The following is a 22,148-nucleotide window of genomic DNA, read 5'->3' on the forward strand; positions in this document are numbered from 1 at the left end:
AACACACAGCTAAAAGCACCCAAGAATGGATAAGAACAAAACATTGGACTATTCGGAAGTGGCCTTCTATGAGTCCTGAATCCTATCGAACATCTATGGAAAGAGCTGAAACTTGCAGTCTGGAGAAGGCACCCATCAAACCTGAGACAGCTGGAGCAGTTTGCTCAGGAAGAGTGGGCCAAACTACCTGTTAACAGGTGCAGAAGTCTCATTGAGAGCTACAGAAAACGTTTGATTGCAGTGATTGCCTCTAAAGGTTGTGCAACAAAATATTAGGTTAGCGGTCCCATCATTTTTGTCCATGCCATTTTCATTTGTTTTATTATAATATCACAATTACAATATTATGTTGAATAAAAAATCAAAAGCAAAGTCTGATTTCTATTAAATATGAAATAAACAATGGTGGATGCCAATTACTTTTGTCAGTTTCAAGTTATTTCAGAGAAAATTGTGCATTCTTCGTTTTTTGTGGAGGGGTACCAACACATTTAAGCACGTCTATATATATATATATATATATATATATATATATATATATATATATATATATATATATATATATATATATTCTCTCATGTCCCCTCCCGGGCTCCGTAATTTTGTTTTGCATTACTGAAACCTGTTCTATTATAACAACGCTCTGACTTGTAGATGTGACAACAGCTCAGTAGCATAGAGAAGGTGGGGCATGGCACATTGGCTCCAGCAGCCGTATGCACACACACTGTGTGTACCACTGGTTTGCAAAATTTCTGTTTATTTATTGGCAGTAATGAGCAAACGGCAGCAGATAAGTTTGGTTGAAACCTTGAAAAAGAGCGAACATCTTCATTCTGATCACCCAGAAGTCAGAGCGAAAAAATAATCAGTAAAAACACCTAACTGTCTATTTCTGATGGTGGTAATTGCACATAAACAAGTTTCATTTGTATTTTAATCAATTGGGTCAGTTTAGAGGATTTGGTCTGCAGTCGGTACGGTTAGGTACGTTTGGTGTGAAGTGTGAACAACAAAGTCCGCTAGGGAAACTAACCGTACCTAAAGTGCTGGACTCGTTCCTCTGGGATCGGGGAACTACATTAGAGACATCCTGGGAAAACAAACAATCTCATTTTTCGGGTTTAATTGTTTTGTCCCGGTAAGAAACCGTATAATTGTTAATCGTCAGATTTTGCTGTATATATGTATGTATGTATTTATTTATTTATTTATTTTTAATTCAAAACTGTATCAGCGTGCTCTGCAAGTTAATAGCAGAGTAAGGTTGTGTGTTAGCCCCTTTCAAAAAAAAAATAATAAACGATTTTATGGATTATTTGTTTAATCATTCTGATTATGTTTATATCAAATATGTTTAAATGGTAAGAAATGATCTGTTTTTTAAATCTGGCTTTTTGTACATTTAACATGTTTTGACTAGGTGACAATATTGTAGCGGCCGGCTGTATATACGTTCGGTGGGAAGAAAACTGCAGGACGCAGCATGCAGTCAAAGCAGTTACAACTGATGTTTTTAGCTATTGGTTTAGCTCTTTTAGAGAATAGATTGCTCGCTCATCTCCCTCCTCGCATTCAACAACCAGCTGGCGTAGACTCCTCCTACTTCACTGTCACTGGTCCAAACAGAACACAATCCTTCCCGGGATGGGAGATGCAGCTCAGTGGCGCAATTTTCTGGTCCGCGGCCGAGGCGGGGATACTGGGAGTGCAGCCGAGTTAGAAGATGCATTCCATTGGTGTCGCTCCTGACTCACCAGCCGCGAAGTGCCGTTCCCTCTCCCATACCTTATATTTGTGCTTCTGTTTGAGGCCGGCAGCTTGAAGACTGTCAGTGGCATACTCTGGTCCGGACGGCAGTGTTTCAGTGCCAGGGGGTCGTCCGAACAGCATCTCAGCGGGAGTTTGTAGTTCCTTGCCCACCATGAGCAAGGCAGGGTTGCGGCTGGTGGACGCCTGTATGGCCGAATGATAAGGAGAATGAGGGACAGCTGGAGGTCCCAGTCCCTCTGGTGGTGGCTGGTGGCGACGGGACTGGCAACCACTGGACAGTCTCAATCTTTGCGGAGTCGGTCCGGATTCCATCTTGCTGCACCCAGGTCCTAAGAAGGCGACCTCCCTCTGCATCAGTCTGCACTGATCTGAATGTAGCTTTAGCAGACAGTGCTGAGGGGGAATGCCGGTCAGTACGCGCTCCATCAGCCTCTCAAAGGTGGCGGAGGCATTGCAGAGTCCGAAGGGAAGCTCTTTAAACTGCCAGAGACCTGTGGAGACGTGTGGACTTCGTGGGACAGTTCAACTTGCCAACAGCCACTGCAGAGATCCAATCAGCTGAACCAGGCAGAGTCAGCCACCAGATCCAGGGACTTGTTAGTACGCAGCAAAGGATATGAGTTCTTCTCTGTCACATTATTAAGGCGCCTAGTCCACGCAAAACCGACCACTCTTCTTCGGTACTAGCACAACAGCAGTGGCCTATGGACTGACAGAGGGCTCAATGATGTCTGCGTCTTGCATTTCACAGAGGATGTGGTCTGCCGCTCCCTGCTGGGCCAAGGGTAGTCTGCGGGGGCGCTGTCTGATGGGACGGTCGTCACCTGTATAGATGGAAAGCTGGGCTAGGAGCATGCGGCCGGTTTCTTCAGGGCGGGCAGCGAAGGTGTCCTGAAACTGTCAGCAGTGTCCACAGCCTAGTGCGCTGCTCCGGGCAAAACCCTCATAGCTATTGCGCCAGACCGCTGACAGGGCCCCAGGTGAAGTTGTAGCTGCTGGGCTGGCAGGTGGCAGGTTGGTGGCTGGTACTGCGGGCTGTGGTAGCAACACCGCAGGAGGGCCGGAATGGGCCCATCTCTCTTTCTATTATTAAGTCCATATTTTCGCTGGTCGCTTGCGTTGCGGCTCCCCCTCCGTTACAATATATATAAAAAAAGTTGTTGTAATGATCTGAAATAAATTCACCCAATGTTTAATTTTTAAACTATTATTGCGTCATTTTATATACTGTTATTTTTGTTAACAGCTTCAATGTTGCTACAGCGTCTGTGAACTGAAGAAAAAAAAATGTCCCCGTTTTTCAGTGTGGAAATGTGGTAATTTCTACATGGACAGTGCGAGAAACTGGAGCTCTGATAGAAAATGTGGTCAGACACCAATTGCATTGTGAACACAAACGAACAGGGTCCTGAAAAAAATGGAAAAGGGCCCCTTTGCTCGCTGGTAAGTGTGAACAGCAAGCACATTGATACATTGTTTCAAAAGAAATGAACCGGATTGAGTCGGTTTGAAACGGACCAAGTGTGAATGCAAAAATACATTTCCTCATCAATAACACATAATTGCCAATTATTATTATTATTATTACTATTATTATTATTATTATTATTATTGTTGTTGTTTTATTTTTTTAACCGCCTGTTTTGTCACATCGTGTAAGATTAAAAAAAAAGTCTTAAGTCTGTAGTTCAAATAGGTTTATTGTTGTTGTGGACTATTTGACTGTCACTGTGTTGTGCTGTGTTTATTCATTTTTAGAATGGGAAAAAGTGATGTAATTTGATTGCAGTTTTATAATGTTACGCCGAACCACGAGGACAGGACACCACAATTCGCAGAAAGGTGGCCCTGATTCCGTTTCAAACAATTCATACACTCTCTCTTTGGCTACTTTTGTGAGTGATGTAACTTCCCGAGGAAGTTCCTCCCTGATTCCAATGAGGTCAGTATCTGTGTGTTTTTGTGTGGGTTTGTGAAAAAAGCTGACACCGATACCCACCAGAATAAAACATAAAGTATTCAAATTTCTCAGTTGGAGGGTTCACAGGATCAAACATGTCTGATACGGTAAGGAAACGATTTACATAGTAATGTAAATAAAACGTTTGTATCTTAGATCAGGCATGGCTACGGTATAAACAAATACAACACCACACACAGCCCAGCAGTAACTCACCAAAAAAATGTATATATTTACGGTATTTAAACCAAAAAAATATTAATTATCAGTAAGGTGAGATCGAATATTTATATTTAAAAAGAGAGATGTGTTTGTTGACTAAAAATATACGATTCTAAGTTGAGGCCTGTAAGTTTGAGTGTAATTACTGTGTAGTACGTTAGTTGTCAGCTGTATCGTACCCGTATTATTTAATTTGGATGATAAGTTATTTATAATATAAGTCAGTTTTCCAAGAAACTAACCTGACAACATTCACCGCTCCTCGTGTATTGTCTACAATATGTAGAACAAATTAATTATGGCGGTAGGATTGAATCCATTTTTGGTTAGGAAAAAAATATGGCCCAGCCATCATGTCATATGGCACTAGTTATATAAAATAAAATATTTTCTCTCAATAATTGGTTGCTGAAAGAATTTGACTGTTTTATAAAACGTATCTAATATTCTTAATAGTACTTACGGAAACTGTGCCAGTTATTGCATTTCTGAAAGTTTCATGTGAAAGAAAACCTCCCTAAATGGACAAAAACAACGGAAAAACGGAGAGAATCATTATGGCCGAGGGTAAAGCTGTTGCTGTTCTTATTCTTGTTCGTTTTAAATCTTTAAATAATATGGTTGGCCAGTTTCATTGGTTTGTTTACAACTGCTTCCATGGCCTGAAGTGTTCGTTTGCCAGCTTCGGTTTTTGCTGTTGTCGCCGGAGATTATCATACTCATGTTTATCGCGTTAATGCGGTCCTTGAAGCAATAGAGACGACTATGGTGTTGCATAGTACACCTTTTATTGCTCGGGAAGAAAACCCGAAACGAAAAATGTGTAATCGCCTTATTTCCCCCCCTGATCGTGCTTTTATTATAATAGGATAAAGAAGGTGCCTTTATTGTGACATTTCCATACATTTAATGCAGGTAGTGAGCTAGCAGTATTATCAACCTTAACATGCATGTTAGTAACTTGCTTTCCACCCCACTGCTCTAAATACAAAATCTGTATCATGAGCAAGTAGATCAGTGTGACATACATACATTGTAGCTTACATTTTTAAACGTGACATGTGAACGGACAGCTACCCAGGCATATCTCCATATTCATATACACTTAATAGTGTTTTAACCAAGTTTTTATCAAATTTAGAAGAGTAGTTCTCAAGATTTGGGTTGCGTAAGACAGACAGGTAGGTCCTTGTATCTTCAAGTTTCATCACAATTGGATAAGTGATTCTCTTAATATACTGTGTGTAAAACAGAAAAAGTGTAGTGTGTGACATATAAACATACATACCGTACTATATCCCTGCTGCCAGGGGTTACGTATATGTACAGGGATGGAAATAAGACTCCCATTGTAAAGCAGTTTGATCCATTCCTGGTTTTATTATGTTTAATAAGACACACCTGAGCTTGTTACCTATACACTGTGGCTAATCATGCTCGTAATACAACCTGAAATGGGTGAAACTGCTGTGCAATAGGTGACTTATTTCCATCCCTGATGTATCCCCATCGAGAGATAATAATGTCTTGCGGTTACATTCGATGGATTTATCCACAAGTTAAGAATACAGCCACCCCTTCCTAATAAAGTGATCACATCTGGCTGATAGTCAGGGATGGCTTGCCATAATTGTTGACCTCCTGAATATTGCTCCTAAATGTTTTTCTGGTGGTATCTTATTATAGTGCTCGCTGCATGGGGCAAGACCCAACAGGTTCCCCGTGTTTGGTATTTCATAACATTAAAGTGAACACATTCTTTTGTCTAGTGTGTTTGTGTGCTATAGTCCTAGAAGACACAAGCAGCTTAGACAGACATACAGTACACGAAAAAATAGGGCACCCAGGTTGTGAGCATGTTTCATTGGTAACATTTAGTCAATTTCTGGAGGTGTGGTATATATCTGTTTTGTATCGATGAATTGATACTTCCTTCACATGATATGCCATTCATAACTACCTATAGGCCACCAAATAGTTATTGAATGATGGATAAATGTGATTTTGTAGTTGGTAGGTAAACTGTATCCCACATTCCTAAAACTTCCTTCAAATGGTCCTACTCCACTAGTTTCAGGAGATCTTTTGAAACAATTGGAAATAGATATTTTCCTAATTGCACAATCCTATTTTTCTGAAATATGCCTTTTTGTACAGATACATTATGAACAATAAATCATAACTTGGAACAACTCCTAATATTGTTTGCAAGTACACCACTTGATGTTGCAGTTTCAGGCCTAAATTGCATTACTTGCCAGTACCTTAGATTTGAATGATAAAAATGAAAAAAAAAAATATTTTTGGAATGTTTGTAGTGTTTGAAAATCAGAAACCTTTGCATTTCAGCACAATTATTATTATTTTTATTTATTTATTTCTTAGCTGACGCCCTTATCCAGGGCGACTTAAAATTGTTACAAGATATCACATTATGTATTTATTTTTGACATACAATTACCCGTTTATACAGTTGGGTTTTTACTGGAGCAATCTAGGTAAAGTACCTTGCTCAAGGGTACAGCAGCAGTGTCCCCCACCCACGACCCTCCGATCAAGAGTCCAGAGCCCTAACCACTACTCCACAATCTGTGCAGTTAAAAGTCTTTTTAGTGGTGGACTCAGACTTATGACGCACACAAATAAAAACCAAAAATGCTTCCATGTGAACTGAATTTAGGTTTCAACCCCAGCAGTACTGTTTCTTTGGAGAGGGTTACACCCCTTCAAAAAAGTACAGCTACACACCAGAACAATTAAGTTTTTCTTAATAGGTGGCAATTGCTGCATTTGCATACCAATGTCTATGTTAGCAGATGACTAACATAAATATCCCCTCTCAGGGTGAAGGTGGAAGGCATTATCTATTCAACATTGATTTTTATTTCTTTTACTGCATAAACATGCTATCAGCTGCCTAATATTTAATTACATTGGGAACCCAGTTAACACCATGCTCAGTTCCGCTCCTCCTGAGCAGCCCGGAGCGCTGCAGAAGACATTTCATTGGACAAATTATTGCTCTGAGCCACTTGGTTACTTAATGCACCCAGTGTCTGTTAATTAAAAGGAGGAGTTTTGGATAAACCTTGTGATTTACATCTGGTGATGGGACAATAGTTTTAAATTACAGGGTGGGGTATTGAGTTCATTCAGTATCCTGGCTGTGCTGGATACCATCCAGCAGCCCACCTTTCTTCACTGATTAGGTTGGTATGCAATTATTATAATTTTTAACATTTAGTCTGCAATACATAAGAGCAACATCCCTCTTTGAGAGAGTTTCAGTAATAATGGTAAAAGCCTGGTAGTAACTGTTTTGTACAATACTTCAAAATGGTTCTTTGCTGAAGATATCCACTCAAGTCAGTAGTTAGAAATTGTAAGGGATCATTTCAAACATCTTGTGGATTTGGGTTTACATGGGTGGTGGGGGGAGGTTATATTTCTTCCACACATTTGGAAGTGGGAGGAGTAAGGTAACTGACGGTATCGGAGCTCTATTTTAATGCAAATTGTGTTAGCACACAGCTGTTGGATACAGTGCAATCAAAGCTAGAATGTAGGACATATTGTAGTTTACAGCATCTATTCCACAGAACAGAAAGGCCCTGATTAGGGTTAAATTACTGAAGGATTACATTTCTTATTTTTATTTTTCACAATGAGAACACCTTTTTTGAAACAGCTTAGTAAACTTGTAATCATCGTCACCGCCTTTAAGTTGTTAAAAAGGGTATTCTCTTTTTACCATCAGGATACCAAGCCTTCAAGTCACGATTCGGGAGACAAGAAGGATGGAGAATATATCAAACTCAAAGTCATCGGGCAGGTAAGACCAAAGCTTATGTGGGAAAGTTACATTTGTGAGATCTTGGTTTTCTTTGTGCTGTATGTAACAAAGGACCATTTTCCATCTTGTGTACCATTTCCTGGAAATGTCAGCGTTTTGTTTTCAAGAATGAAAAATCTGTGACAAAGATATTTAAAAAGCAACAACAGCTGGTGCATTTTAAGTTACCAATGGGTGTTTTAGGCTATAATATAGCATCATCCTATTGTTCATTTTCAAAACTTAAATATTTTTGCAGACCATGTAAATCAATAAAAGTTGTATTCTTTTCATAAAGATTATTTTGTGAATTATGGGGTAACAGTTGTTAAACTGAAAACACTGGGCCTTTGTACAGTATATTGTACAGTGTTGCCTGAAGATCCAGAGTTGCTTTGAACCTGGCTGGATTTGCTGGTCATTTTCATGAGGTGTCCGGCTGTGGCAACCATTGAAATCCTAAGGTATCCTGACAGCTTTTTGGATTTGACCAGTTACAACAGAATCAGAAATTGTTAACTTGATTCCAGCATATTTTCATGCATTGATATACTACTATTCTGCGTTGATATGGATGGGGGAAAGGGGAGTAGATTATGCATTAAATGAAAATAAAACTAGAATAGAAATGGAGAACAATTTAACTGTAAAAAGTTTTTTAAAAGTTAAAATGAAAGAACTACAAATGTTTAAAGAAAGGGGGGGGGGAGAAATAGGCCTAGTCAAGTATGGCTTGTTTTATATTTCACAGTTCTGTCTCTGAGGAACTGCCTACACCCCATTAATACCACCACAGAGGTCCTCTTGTTCACTGAAAGCAGATTTAACACCTAATACTTCATTTCTTGCCTGCTTAGTATCATATTGTGCGTCATCTGTATGATTCTCTATCATTTCTGCTTAGACCATCATTTCCCTTGCCTAGTTTTCAACTGCTGATTCATGGGAAGAAGTGAGGTGGGGAAGCATATGAACATTGCACAGGCTTCACTTTCATCTCTGTTAGTGCACAGTTGTGTTTCCCCACCTCACAGCCTAAAGGTGTCTTTTCAGAAGCATTTTTTGCTGGAATAAGTAAGCATGGCAAATAATGAAAGTAGAAACAACAGTAGAGAATCATACAGAACAGCAAGACATTAATTGGGAAAATGTAGTTGATATAATATATCTACTAATACACTTTTCAAATATACATAATTATCAAACTGAAATCTTCTAGTTCCTCTTTTTAAAATGTTTTGGTAAGCCTTTGTGGCTTTGTTTTGTTTTTTGCAATTTCCTCTTGCCTCCTGAAGACTGTCACTTAAGAACACCTCATAGCAGAAATACATGTGTACCATAGCTTCTAAATAAGAAATGTGTAAATACAGCTGGCAGCTACATGCATGTGTCTTTGGCTACTACTTGAGGTCTTCGTGGTCGCTTTCCTAAAATGCATTTCTTACCCTTATTTTTCAGGATAACAGTGAAATCCATTTCAAGGTGAAGATGACGACACATTTAAAGAAATTAAAAGAATCCTATTGTCAGAGACAGGTAAATAAAGTATCGTGCTACTTTCTTCTTTTGTGTTTTACACCCTTGGATAAAGACGTCTGCTAAATAAATAAATGCATAAATAAATAAATAAAATAAAATTTGGTTTAGAAATTCATCAGCACAAGTTCTTGAGAAATGTGAATCTGTGATGCTTTACTGTATATTGAAAAAACTATTTGTCCATCCAAAAAGATATAGTGGAGAAACTCGATAACCCCTTTTTTATTTTTCAGAAATTGTATTTGCTTTGGTAATAGGATGGAAGTAAAGCCTATATAAAGAAAATAAAATTGTGGGTAACGCAACACCCCTCATTTGATACTAGCATACTTGTGTGTCGCACAATGCGCTCTGACCTCTTTCCCTTTTTATAACTATTTATTTTTTTGCCATTTTTAATTTTTTTTTAACATTTTTGTCCTTTTTATTTATTTACTTTTTTGGTTTCGTGGGTTTCTTTAATTTGAGATACATGGCTACTGTAGTGATCCAGCAATGGGGTTACTAAATAAAGTACCCCAGGGGTCAAAATTTTGGATCCAAACATAGCCCTCGACCTTCCCCTGGATGAAAGAGGAGGCCATGCAAAGTTTGGTTGCACTGGCACCTGCGCGGACTGAATGTATAAAGGAACGGACAGACAGACAAACTTTCTTCTTTATATATTAAGATTCTGGGACTTCGCTTGCAATTTGGTGACCAAATAGAAAATAGGAATTGCCCTAAAAAGGTGAGGATAGCAACTCCAGGGTAATGGTTCACATTACGATAGGCTAGTGCTGTCTTTTGTCTACTGTATGTTAAATCCTTGATTTAACATATTCTCAGATTCACTTTAACATCATGGTCAATTGCATGTGCCTTGCATTACTTTCTTAAAGCGAATCAGAAAGAGCTGTAGTGATCTCTTCCTGTAGGTCTCAGATTTGCTGGGCTTGAAGCCCACGAGATCCTTATTGGAAAGTTGTGCCCCATGGAGAGATAGGGAAGTGACTGTTCTGGCAGGTGCTGTCTGATGCTATTGTGTATCTTGTTTCTTTCCAGGGTGTTCCTATGAATTCTCTAAGGTTTCTCTTTGAAGGACAGAGAATTGCTGACAACCAAACTCCAAAAGAGGTAATTTGCATTCTAACACTATTTTGAAGCGCTGCTAAATGTATTTAGAAATCTCCTGTCTCCTGCGCTTTTACAGTGGCTCTCAAAAGTATTCCCCCCCCCCCCCTTGGACTTTTCCACATTTTATTGTGTTACAGCATGGAATCAAAATGGATTTAATTAGGAGTTTTTGCTACTGATCAACACAAAGTCCATAATGTCAAAGTGAAATTGTTCTAAATTAATTACAAATACAAAACAGAAAATAATTGATTGCATAAGTATTCACCCCCTTGAGTCAGTATTTGGTAGAGGCACCTTTGGCAGCAATTACAGCCATGAGTCTGTTTGGATAAGTCTCTACCAGCTTTGCACATCTGGACACTGCAATTTTTGCCCATTCTTCTTTGCAAAATTGCTCAAGCTCCGTCAAGTTGGATGGGGACCTTTGGTGAACAGCAGTTTAACTCTTTCCACATATTCTCAATTGGATTGAGGTCTGGGCTTTGACTAGGCCACTCCAGGACATTGACCTTTTTGTTTTTAAGCCACTACAGTGTGGCTTTGGCTGTATGTTTGGGGTCATTGTCCTGCTGGAAGATGAATCTTCTCCCAAGTCCCAGGTCTCTTGCAGACTTCAGCAGGTTTTCCTCCATGATTTCTCTGTATTTTGCTGCATCCATTTTGCACTCTATCTTCACGAGCTTTCCAGGCCCTGACGCAGAGAAGCATCCCCATAGCATGATGCTGCCACCACCATGCTTCATGGTAGGGATGGTGTTCTCTGGATGATGTGCGGTGTTAGGCTTGTGTCAAACATAGCGCTTAGCGTTGAGGCCAAAAAGCTCTATTTTGGTCTCATCAGACCATAGAATCTTCTTCCACTTGGTCTCAGAGTTTCCCACATGCCTTCTGGCAAACTCTAGCTGAGATTTGATGTGAATTTTTTTCAAATGGCTTTCTTTTTGCCACTCTCCCATAAAGGCCAGTTTTGTGAAGCACCCGGGCTATTGTTGCCGTATGCACAGTGTCTCCCAGCTCAGCCATGGAAGACTTGGCCATAGGCCTCTTGGTGGCCTCCCTGACTAGTGCCCTTCTCGCCCGGATACTCAGTTTTTGAGGATGGCCTGTTCTAGACAGATTCACAGTTGTGCCATATTCTCTCCATTTCTTAATAATGGACTTTACTGTGCTCCGGGTGATATTAAATGCCTTGGAAATGTTCCTATATCCTACTCCTGATTGGTGCTTTTGAAGAACCTTATTCCGGATTTGCTTTGAATGTTCCTTCGTCTTCATGATGTAGTTTTTGTTAGGAAATGTACTAACCAACTGTGGGACCTCCCAGAGACAGGTGTATTTAACCTGAAATCATGTGAAACACCTTAATTGCACACAGGTGGACTCCATTCAACTAATTATGTGACTTCTAAAGACAATTGGTTGCACCAGAGCTTATTTAGGTGTGTTATAGCAAAGGGGGTGAATACTTATGCAATCAATTATTTTCTATTTTATATTTGTAATTAATTTAGAACAATTTGTAGATTTTATTTTTCAATTTGACATTTGGGACTTTTTGTGTTGATCCGTGGCAAAAACTCCTAATTCAATCCATTTTGATTCCATGTTGTAACACAATAAAATGTGGAAAAGTCCAAGGGGGGTGAATACTTTTGAGAGCCACTGTATATATCCCTACATTAACTTGTGGAACAAAATCATAATTTTATTTAATGGTTCACAAACCCTGGGTCATTAGCCAAAGTATGAAACACAACAGTTACATAGAAATTGGTTTTGTGTGTGATAATGTACGAGCATACAGTACATTCATGCATAAAACTGGAATTTTTACTAATTATCATGGCATCTTAACTTGGTGAAACAATGGTAGCCAGATTATGTAATTTTCTTCTGTGGAAAACATGCCTCCTGAATTGAATTGAAAACATGCCTTCTGAAATGAATTGAAATTGTGGTATAACTTTTTCTATGTAAAATGATGTTCCTTGCTTTCATTGTACCTATTTCTCCAGTTTGACAACCTAATGACTTGTATCTTTCTCACCTTTTTTTTCCCATAGCTGGGGATGGAAGATGAGGACGTCATTGAAGTTTATCAGGAACAAACAGGAGGACACTTGGACAATTAGACTTTCAATATATATATATTTTTTTGCTTTTTTTTTTTTGGTTGTTAGTAATAGGCTGCAATACCATGAAACAGATGATACTCGTAAGGGCTCCCATTAGCTTTAAAGGGAGGGGTAGTAACCCCCCCCCCCCCCCCAGCCCCCTTCCCCTCCATGTCCCTCAACACACATCAGAATTAAAAAAAAAACAAAAAAAACAGGATATATTGAACTGGTTAATGGAACCAATGCTCTAATCTGTCCAGTTAGCATATATGCCTTTTGAAACCACAGCCTTTTCAGACAATGGTTACACAACTCTTGGAACTGTCATGCCACCCTTTCAGCAGGAGTTCTTCCTTAGCTTGTCATCTGTAAAGGGTTCTACAGGATAGCAGTTAGTTGGATGTAGGTCTATGCGTCGACCCACCACTGTGTTCAGACCTTGTATGAACTACTAATTCTCAGATGCATGTTTTATTATTGCTTAGTTGAAGCCTTACAAGCTCTGGTAAAGTTTTAGCACCATTAGTTTAAATAGCAGCCTCTGTGACTGGCTGCAGTGCTCGTCTCATTGCTGAGCATTTAGTCTTCTATTGGAAAGCTATATGTAATGTTCACAATTAATTTACATATTATTTCCAGGCATTTTTACCTTATTGGAATACTCTAAGATATTGCACGCAGTACTTACTTATTTCATCAGAATATTCATGCACAAAAAAAATCTCCAATACAGAATAAGCAAAGATTTCAAAATCCTTTAATACAGAATATAGTGTTAAGAAGCACAGCAAGTGAAAAGGGCTTCCAAAGGCTGTCGGAGAGCTTGATTATCCCCAATAGAGTTCAGCTAAGAATTACTGTATATAAATATGTGGTTTTAAACTGAGAAACTTTGGCTTGAAAACAAATTCATAATTATTTGTTTAACAGTGTGAAGAACTCGATTATGAGACTGAAATGTAGGATCGCTAGATTGTCATAAGGGTTGGTAAAATGGCGACCAAACCAGATATTTGATTTGTTTGTTGTTGCTTTGGCTTTTGGATCCTGTGGTGCAGTGGGGTCCAAGTACCCCAAACAGTCTGAACCATTAACAGATTTTAAAAAATGATAATGTAGATCTGTGCTGGCCATTTTACAGTGATGGTCCAGTCTAGTCTAATGCACTCTGGTTTTCGAGGTTGCATGCAGGAATTTTAAGAATAGAATGGGTTCAAAGTCTGAAACAGATGCCAGCAGCCCCCCACCGCCCCAATTTGTTTTTGTTAAAAATGGTATTAATGAATGCTTTGGAAAGAACAGCCTTGCTCTTTTGTACCATAAATATAACAAGACTTAAGTTTTGTTCAAAAGAATAAAAGCTAGTATATAATGTAATATAGTGCTTCTCTATCTGCGACAGTCTTCACTTGTATAGCTCTATGCTATTTTTTTTTTTTTTTTTTTTTTAAAGCATAGTCCTATAAGACAGCACATGCTTTTAGGTCACTTTTTAGAAAATATTTACAGCAGTACGCTGTTGCAGAAAGTTAGCTATTTGGCCACACTGGGCACTTCAGATAGCAAATGTATCCCAAATTGTCACCATTTCTCATGTTATAGTCTATGCCTATAATACAGTAGCACTATTGAGCTGTCATATCTGATTTCCAACTGGGGAAGCCTGAATGTAAGTGGGTAAGAGAGGACTAATGAGATACAGGAAGGTGAAGTGACTGCCAGTCACCCTCAGAGGTCCCCAGAGTAAGATACTCTCCTGGCTTCTTGCCCTCTCATAAACGGTAGGCCTCATAGCTTGTTGGCAAAGTTTCTATTGCCTGTGTGTCTGAAACTGTTTATTTTCTGTACAGAAGACTAAGAATCTTTGATGTATTACTGTATATCATGACTATTCGTGTTAGATGTCAGTCCCAGGATACAGATTAAGTGCAGCAGATATCTAATCTGAGAGCCATTTATCTGCTGTACAGGACGGGGGAGTTGCAAGGGTTTTAAACAGAATGAGTTCGTTTTCACATTTGTTCTTCCTAATAATCGGCCTCTAGTACAGAACACATGCTGATAGTCCATGGGTCGTTCTGCTGTAGGTTCAAGGCTGCTGCTGTTTTTCAGCTTGATATAACCAAATCCCAGTATTCAGTCAAGTGTATATAGATGTCTGCAGTTTAATTTACTGTACACTGATTAGTCCTCCGAGCACTGTTGGTGTTTTCTTGAGAGTTTGACATTATTTGTAGCTTTTAATAGATTTCCAAAATAACGCAGTATGGGTTTATTCATTTGTTAATCCATTCCGAAGCGAAGGTTGTATGTATGGCTGTTTGGGACATATAAGGCTATCCCAGTCCTGGTGTGTTTGTGTATTGGAAATGGGCACTTCTAAACGCCGATCACATGCCTGGTTGGAGCCAGTCACAGCCCAGTAACTTGCTAAATTAAATGTGCAATCCCCTTCCTCTTTGGAAATTGGTATATCAAATTATTCCCTCATGTCGTGGAAAATCTAAAGACACCCTCCGCGCTGACTGCTGGAAGAATGGACGTACTGTTTGAACTTCAAATTCAAGTTGTGTCGCTAGTCAATTTAATCTGGAAGTCGGTAACCTTTGTGTTAAAGGCACAAGTAGCACTTTACACTAACTCTAGGCCGCTAGATCAGGTCTGGTTGGTTCGGATTAAAACATTTTTTAAATTGTATTCCAAGATAGCTCCCTTTTTTGAAAGGCTGTGGGTCTGTGTGCTTTTTGTATGTAAAGAAAAAGGCATGGGTTCTTTGACTCCCCGTCAGAGAAGCCCCATACCAGGTTGCCGAATAAGATAATCAGACTCACTGTGGTGGATAACAGCATAATACCTGATGGGTCGAGAGAGAGCGCAACATCGTTATGCAACGCTATGTTAAAATGTTCACTGTAAAAAATACAAAACGGACAAGTGCCAACAGTCCCTTTTAAAAGCTACAATGGGATTTAAACCAAAAACGATTTTTGTAATCCGTATGTATCAACTGTACAAAAATATTGGTATAACACTTGTATGGCACAGGAACAATGGGTATTAAAATATTTTCCTAGCTATCCAGTAGTCCAAGACACCTGGGTAATGCAATATTTCTTAAAAAAAAAAATTCTGTTTTGCTTACTGGTTGATGAATATTTGAAAATGTATCAGAATGTTATGTGCGCTGATGGGTGTGTGGTTTGTTTTTTTTGTTTTTTTTTTGTCGCCCCCCCCCCATTTAGCCTGACACATGATCATTTACAATATGCTTCAAGGTTTTTAAATAGCTGATTTTTTTCTTTCATTTTTATTGATGTCTTGTTCACTTGCTGTAAGATGTATGTATAGGTAATGCTGAGCATCCAACTTATGTGTTTGTGTGTTCTAGCTAAATGGAATTGACAAACATTTATTTTAGGTTCACGTATGGGAGCTCCTGTTGTACATTTGTTACAGATCTTAAATTTCAAATGTGAGGAATCGCTTCTGATGGTTTTAGCCTGTAATATTCTTTTCCTTTTTTTTTTTTTTTTTTTTTTAAATAAAACCATTGACAAAACATGTTTTATGTGTTGAATCCCCCCAGCTGTTTTCATTATACTAGATTCTGTTACTCTCAATAGCTTGTGCTAAAGCTTGTACAGATAGTTTAATCATTGAAGAAGTAGGTCAAAACAGGTACAGACTTTTTATAAAATAAAACCAAAGGAAATGGAATAAAAAAAAAAAAGTTTGATTTAAGCTCTGTGTAATTGCAGCTGGAATATAGAATGTTTAGATAAAAAAAATTAATTAAATATGTGATTTCGGTGAATTAGCATAGCCTTACATATGTAGCAATTTACAAACAACCATTTAGCTTATCTGGGTTACTAAATGTGAATAAACATTTTGGTCAAATACCTTATAATTTGTAACCGTACTAGAAATTGTAACACAAAAATGTTTGTATGTCTCTGCACAGTATTAGAGGGAATTAAACTGCCTCCCAACAGAATAATTTAAGTAGAGGACAGGTTTAAACTAGACAGGAGCTGCTGCAGAGCAGCACACCAGTGAGAGTGGACCCTGCTCTCCTCGTTTGGCATACACTATCGCAGCAGGATGCTGGTCCAGGTTCACGCCTCCTCCGGCACTCCCTCTGGGGTGGCCAGCAGCCCCAGCATCTCCAGTAGCTGGAAGTAGTAGACCCAGGGACGTGAGAGGTCCTGCATCCAAAGCGAAGGTTCTGCTCCAGGATAGCCCTCTGCTTGTCACAAACAAATAACAACAACCCATTATTCTTAGTATTGTAGACTTAAATGCTTGGTTATCAAAGTCCTGGCTGGACGTTGTTGCCTTAAGTACTCTATTACAATTTTTATTTTTCAGGATGTTTGCATGCGTTTGAACAACTTTACAGATTTACTTGTTGTGTAAAAGTTAAATTTGTCAATTGTAGAAGAACTTACTTTATCGACTCCAATTAGGTTTTGTTGACGCATACATTCGTATATCTGAACAGCTCCCATGCTTTACTTACAGTGCTACGTAATACACTTCCTTTATCCTTCCACTAGATGGTGCACAATCCACTAAATCCTGCTTGACTGTATCTGATTGCACATGTATTGAATGCACAAAAGGAATAGTAATGACCTCATTGCTAATTCAGTATGTTAGTTTTACCTGGTGAACAACTCTGCCTGCCCCAGAGCCTCGCGCAGCCCCCCCTGACTTGATCCTCGGCTTGCATCTGCCTCTTCTTTACCTAGAGTAATAGTTATTGGTGCAAATGGGGATCTGGGAAACCAGACAATGAAGTACCTTTTGATTGAGCGGTTTGAAGTTATGGTTGAAGACTAGAATTAAAATGCCACTGCCTTCTTCAGATTAATTAATTAGCCCAAATGTTTGTCTATTTGACATATAGTTTTATGATGAAGTTATGATGAATTTTATTGATGTAATAGATGAACTACAGTATGTATTTCTTTGAAAGATCCACTTAACAAAATATTTATAATATCTGCAACTAACATTACTCTGAAAAAGGCAGCAACCAAGCATTGCTTGTTTAAATTCAAAATTATGTTCACAGTGTGTTTAATAGATTACTGCAACTGATGAGCATTTTGTATTAGTTTGTACCACTTTTGTTGGTACATATGACTATTCCACCAATAGGTCATACCACTGCAGCTGCCCTCGTTGTCCCTTTAGTGCAGAACCAATGCATTGCCATTGAAGATCTTGGTTAAGATCCAAAGCTAGTGAGACTTTCTAATGGTCTCGTGTTTCCCTGCTGCCCTGTGCTGGTCAGCGTGTGTGCCTGCTGTCTCAGCCTCTTATCTGTTGTCGGTTCCTGTGCGGCTGCTGCAGTTTCCTGTGGTACTCCTACTGCTGCTTGCGCTGTCTCTCCCGCTCCGCCTGCTCTCTCCTCAGCCTGCTCCTCTCCTCCTCCTCCTCCTGTTGCTTCTTCAACCTATTGATCTCCTTATATATTATATATAGCTTTAGAGCTCAGAACACAAAACAAAATGTGAGAAAAAATTAGCTGACATTTTCTGCCTGGAAAGAGAAGAACCTTATGAGATGTAACTGGTAAACACATAAGAATGGATGGTCCTCATAATCAGGTATTGTAAATATTTGTTACATTTGTATAAAATCAGCAGTTTATCAATGCAAAGTGTGACATACAGACAGACAGACATGATCAGTGCATATGGGTCCTTAAACAGAAATACAGAGACAGGACAGAGACCAAAAAATGGTGCTACTTACAGGAACTGAAAAATAATTTTAACACTTAAAATGTGTCTGTAATCTCCATTCCCTTCCCTTCAGATTCCAGTAGCACTAATATGATTAACTTTGCAATGTCAAAGTAATGCCATACAAGTTGCTGTGGAATGTGGGCCTCTAAACCGGTGCTTTTAGATCTCTGTCGTTTACAAGGCCCTTTGTGCACATATTTTATGTGTCTCGAGACTGGGACATGAACTTTTGGCCTCACACAGGAGAATACATTACCGCCACCAGGAGGCGCTGTTAGCACATATTTCAAATGAACTGAAGAAGCACAAGACAGCACCGCAGTCAACATACTGTATGTAAGAACTACCACAGAAATTTTAAAAATCCACATTTATAAATATAAATCTAAGCTGCAAATATTTGCCAATAAAAACCTAGGGTCACCCATTCACTGCTTTTTAAAAAGCCACAACATAATCCTTATTTATATAACAGAAAACAGATAAACATGTTGAGCAACATTGTGGAGGGAAAAATAGAGCCACCATGTAAACTGTGAAGTGGGCAAAATCCAGTGAGCCTTTTTTTTTTTTTTACCCAATTTTTTTAAATGTACTGTGGCATTCCATGGTAAAAACTAGTCAGTAATTGATTGTATTTGTGGTGATTGCCTGCCTGCCTGCCTGCCTGCCCTTGTGCCCTACCTGATCTCCTGGGCTCTGCATTGCTGTTCCTCCTCCAGCTCCTGTCTCATCATTTCCCCCCTCTTCTGCTCCTCTTGCTCCCATCTCTTCCGGTCCATTCCCTGTCGCCGCTTCTCTGCCTGCTCTATCTGGAGCTGGTCCCGGACTGAGCGCACTGAAGACCCAGTCTCACTGCTGCTGTGACAGTCATCACATTATAGTCCATTATAAGAAAAGAAAAACCAAGGGGGTTGTGTCATTATTTATAATTTATGTATTTTTTCAACAGAATGGAAAACGGTTATTCTGCCTTGTTCAATTGCTTATGGGCAGGTGAGGGAAAAATAAATTTTAAATATGTGACAGGCTAGTCTGGAAAATTTTACAAGGCAGTTAACGTGGAGAAGTATTTAAGTTGAACTTCCTTTAAAATGGCTTGCTTTTTAACAATAATAAATGTGCTGTTTTTCTCCCCATTTTAGAATGTCATATTACCCTCCTTCACTGCTGCAATTCCCCACAACACCTCAAGAAAACTGAAGATCAGTGGGTGTCCTATGATCCCACGACCAAGCCGCTTGCCTTTTACACACTGGAGGACAAAATCCAGGCCAGGAGGTGTCTGCCTGAGCTCACCGGGCTCCCAGTCAATAGCATCTGCAAAAGTGCGATGAGGAGAAAGCAATCCCTAACATAAATAAATTAAATAAATCTTTGGGGTTTTTTTTTAATTTAAAATATTTAATTTATGAGGGACTTTTAATATGATAACATTTTAATGTGATATAAAGGAAATACAGCAGATGAAACGTTTACCGAGTAATGTGTCACCAATATTAACAAGAAATACTCATGGAAATAAACAGTATGCCATGTGTGCTTGTGAGAGTTTTAGATACAGGGGCCCAGCGGCCCGGTGTTTTTCTTTGATAGCCCAGCCAATGCCTTTGAAAAACCGAACTGATATTTAACGCAATTAGCCAAAGAGCTGTAAGCAGCAATCTAGGGATCAATTATGTCTGGAATTCAGGATCAGTTACAAATGGTGACTTTTGAGTCTCATGAGTCAAATCCTATCATGTCAACAGCTAAACTTCCCGTAAGTCAAACCGAGATTCCTTACAGTGCAAATGTACACTGTGTCCAACATGGAAACAAACAAACTCATGAGCTCAGTTAGTTAAGTTGTTCCAGGGTTGTTGTTACACTAGCAGTCACTCGTTCTTTAGATTTGTTGATAAATCCTTTTTTTGCATTTCATTTTTATTTTCTAAGTGCAGTTAATGTCTAAACTGTCCAAAGGTCTAAAAAAATGTGTTTTTTTTTATATTCACTATCTATGTATCTATCTTTACAGATATATCTATATATACAGTGGAATTCCGTTTATCCGTGTGCTTGGGGCGACATAGGTCCACGGATGTGGGAAATCTGTGGATTAATGAGGTGTCATTGCGTGTGACTAGGATGCATAAATAAAATACACAAACTAGTAATGTAAACCAAGTTTACTGGAGATATATGCAATACAATGTATTTTAAAGACAGAAGGATGTTTTAAAATTTGTTTACTTTGACAGTGTTACTCCTAGCCAAATCAAAATGCGATACACCTCCAACCACGTTTCCCTAGCTTTTTCTGTTATCAAAAAAATAGTAATAATAATAATAAACAAACAAAAAAAAATACTACGAAGGTCATAAGACATTTTATGATGGGGAAAAAGCTATTCAGTCCATCAGAGCTCATAGTTTTCCTATAAACTAAGTAATGTGTCTAGCAGCTAGAAATATCACAAAGTATTATCACTAATTTATTCCAAGCATTAATATTAAATAATGGTAGCTAAGTGTTGTTAGTTTTCTGGGATTTCAAATAAAAATACAATTCTATTTTTTTTTTGTTACTTTAAATGTAAATAAACCAGCCTGCTGTGTAATTTGAACTTTTCTTACATTTCAACAAAATATGTACAAACAGAAGTGTTTTTTTTTTCATAACAGCTTTTATAAACAATTCACTGCTGCAAGCAATTCTTTTAAACCTTGAGAAAGTCCATCATAGTCTTTTGTTTCAGTGAGATAAAATATGTTTGCTGGGATTTACTAAGTAACTGCCTCCGGAGAACTAATTTTACAGAATCGGCATCCTTCTGCTGCTCATACCAAGAAATGAATCCTCCCATTTGTAACGCTGCTGTCTTCGCTGCTCCACAGGTATGTGTGTGTGTGTGTGTGTGTGTGTGTGTGTATGTGTGCACCGCGGACGGTAAGTCTACATTGGTGATAATGTACTGTTTTTCAGAGATAAAACTCATAAGGGAGCCGCGGATGAATGGGGTGTGGATAAATGAGGTTCTACTGTATATATAAAGCTTCATGCTGATATTGGACTCAGCTCTCACCAAATAAGCACCAACTAAGACATAGCTTCTTTTACTGTAAACTAATGTGATCTGTCTGTGTTTCCTTCCATCTGATGATGTAGATATCCTTCTGCCTGGTGTTGGTGGCTGAAGTGTAATGCTGGCTCCAAAGATCAGCCTATTTTGCCTCCCTGGCGCACCAAAGTTTCTTCCTTTCATACGCCTCATCCACAGGTATTCAGTCTGCAGAGAATGCAAAATATTCTGCTTTCTCCATTTCCTAATTCTTATCCATTTATTATTTTAATAGAACAGAGGTGCTGTGCTTTTTAAGCTTAATGCATATATCAGTGACTGTGCCAGGATTTCAACACAGAATCCCCTGGCCTCAGATGTCCTCGGCTTTAAAACCAGTTGCTTGCACTACTTTTATTTTAGTTTAGTTTTCCCACGACAAACTCAGCACGGCCCTCCAGCCCACTTCCTTTAGCTTTCTTGTTCTTTTTTAAAGAAGTACCAGTTTCATTTTCTGAGCCCTTTTTCAGTTTCTTCTTTTCTTTGTCTCTTACCTCCCCTTGTTTTCTAAAAAAAAAAAAAAAAAAAAAAAGAAAACTCATTGTTTAATCATCAGCCTGGTGCTGTTTAGCTTGAGGCCTACTGAGGCACATATTGCTGTTATTTATTTTCATGCCTTGCTTCATTGAAAGCTGCTAAGCACAGAATTCAAGAATGTAAAATGTCACGAAAAAAGGCCACGGATCTTCTGTTTGGAAATCATTCATTTTGACAGCTGAATGA

The 22,148-nt window shown here is 38.8% G+C and overlaps 1 protein-coding gene and 1 long non-coding RNA gene across 3 annotated transcripts; one reads left to right on the top strand and one right to left on the bottom strand.

Moving 5' to 3' along the window:
* Positions 1-3,534: 3,534 nt before the first annotated feature.
* Positions 3,535-14,014, top strand: LOC117400829 (small ubiquitin-related modifier 1). 2 transcript variants are annotated; one of them, XM_034001150.3, is made up of 5 exons: positions 3,709-3,840; positions 7,713-7,787; positions 9,246-9,323; positions 10,371-10,442; positions 12,509-14,014. In XM_034001150.3, the coding sequence occupies exons 1-5, from the start codon at positions 3,829-3,831 to the stop codon at positions 12,575-12,577; spliced, it is 306 nt and encodes a 101-aa protein (XP_033857041.1). In that variant the 5' UTR covers positions 3,709-3,828; the 3' UTR covers positions 12,578-14,014. The 2 variants fall into 2 exon arrangements, with proteins under 2 accessions (XP_058888113.1, XP_033857041.1); XM_059032130.1 differs by lacking the exons at positions 10,371-10,442; positions 12,509-14,014 and having other exon boundaries at positions 3,535-3,715; positions 9,246-9,298.
* Positions 14,015-16,192: 2,178 nt separating this feature from the next.
* On the bottom strand, positions 16,193-17,665 carry LOC117973091 (uncharacterized). Its single transcript, XR_004663797.2, has 2 exons — positions 17,231-17,665; positions 16,193-16,808 (listed from the first exon to the last, which is right to left on the bottom strand). It is a non-coding gene; the product is annotated as an uncharacterized LOC117973091 (long non-coding RNA).
* Between the last annotated feature and the right edge of the window lie 4,483 nt (positions 17,666-22,148).

The sequence above is a fragment of the Acipenser ruthenus genome, chromosome 10, assembly GCF_902713425.1.
Source record: "Acipenser ruthenus chromosome 10, fAciRut3.2 maternal haplotype, whole genome shotgun sequence".
Lineage (NCBI taxonomy): Eukaryota > Metazoa > Chordata > Actinopteri > Acipenseriformes > Acipenseridae > Acipenser > Acipenser ruthenus.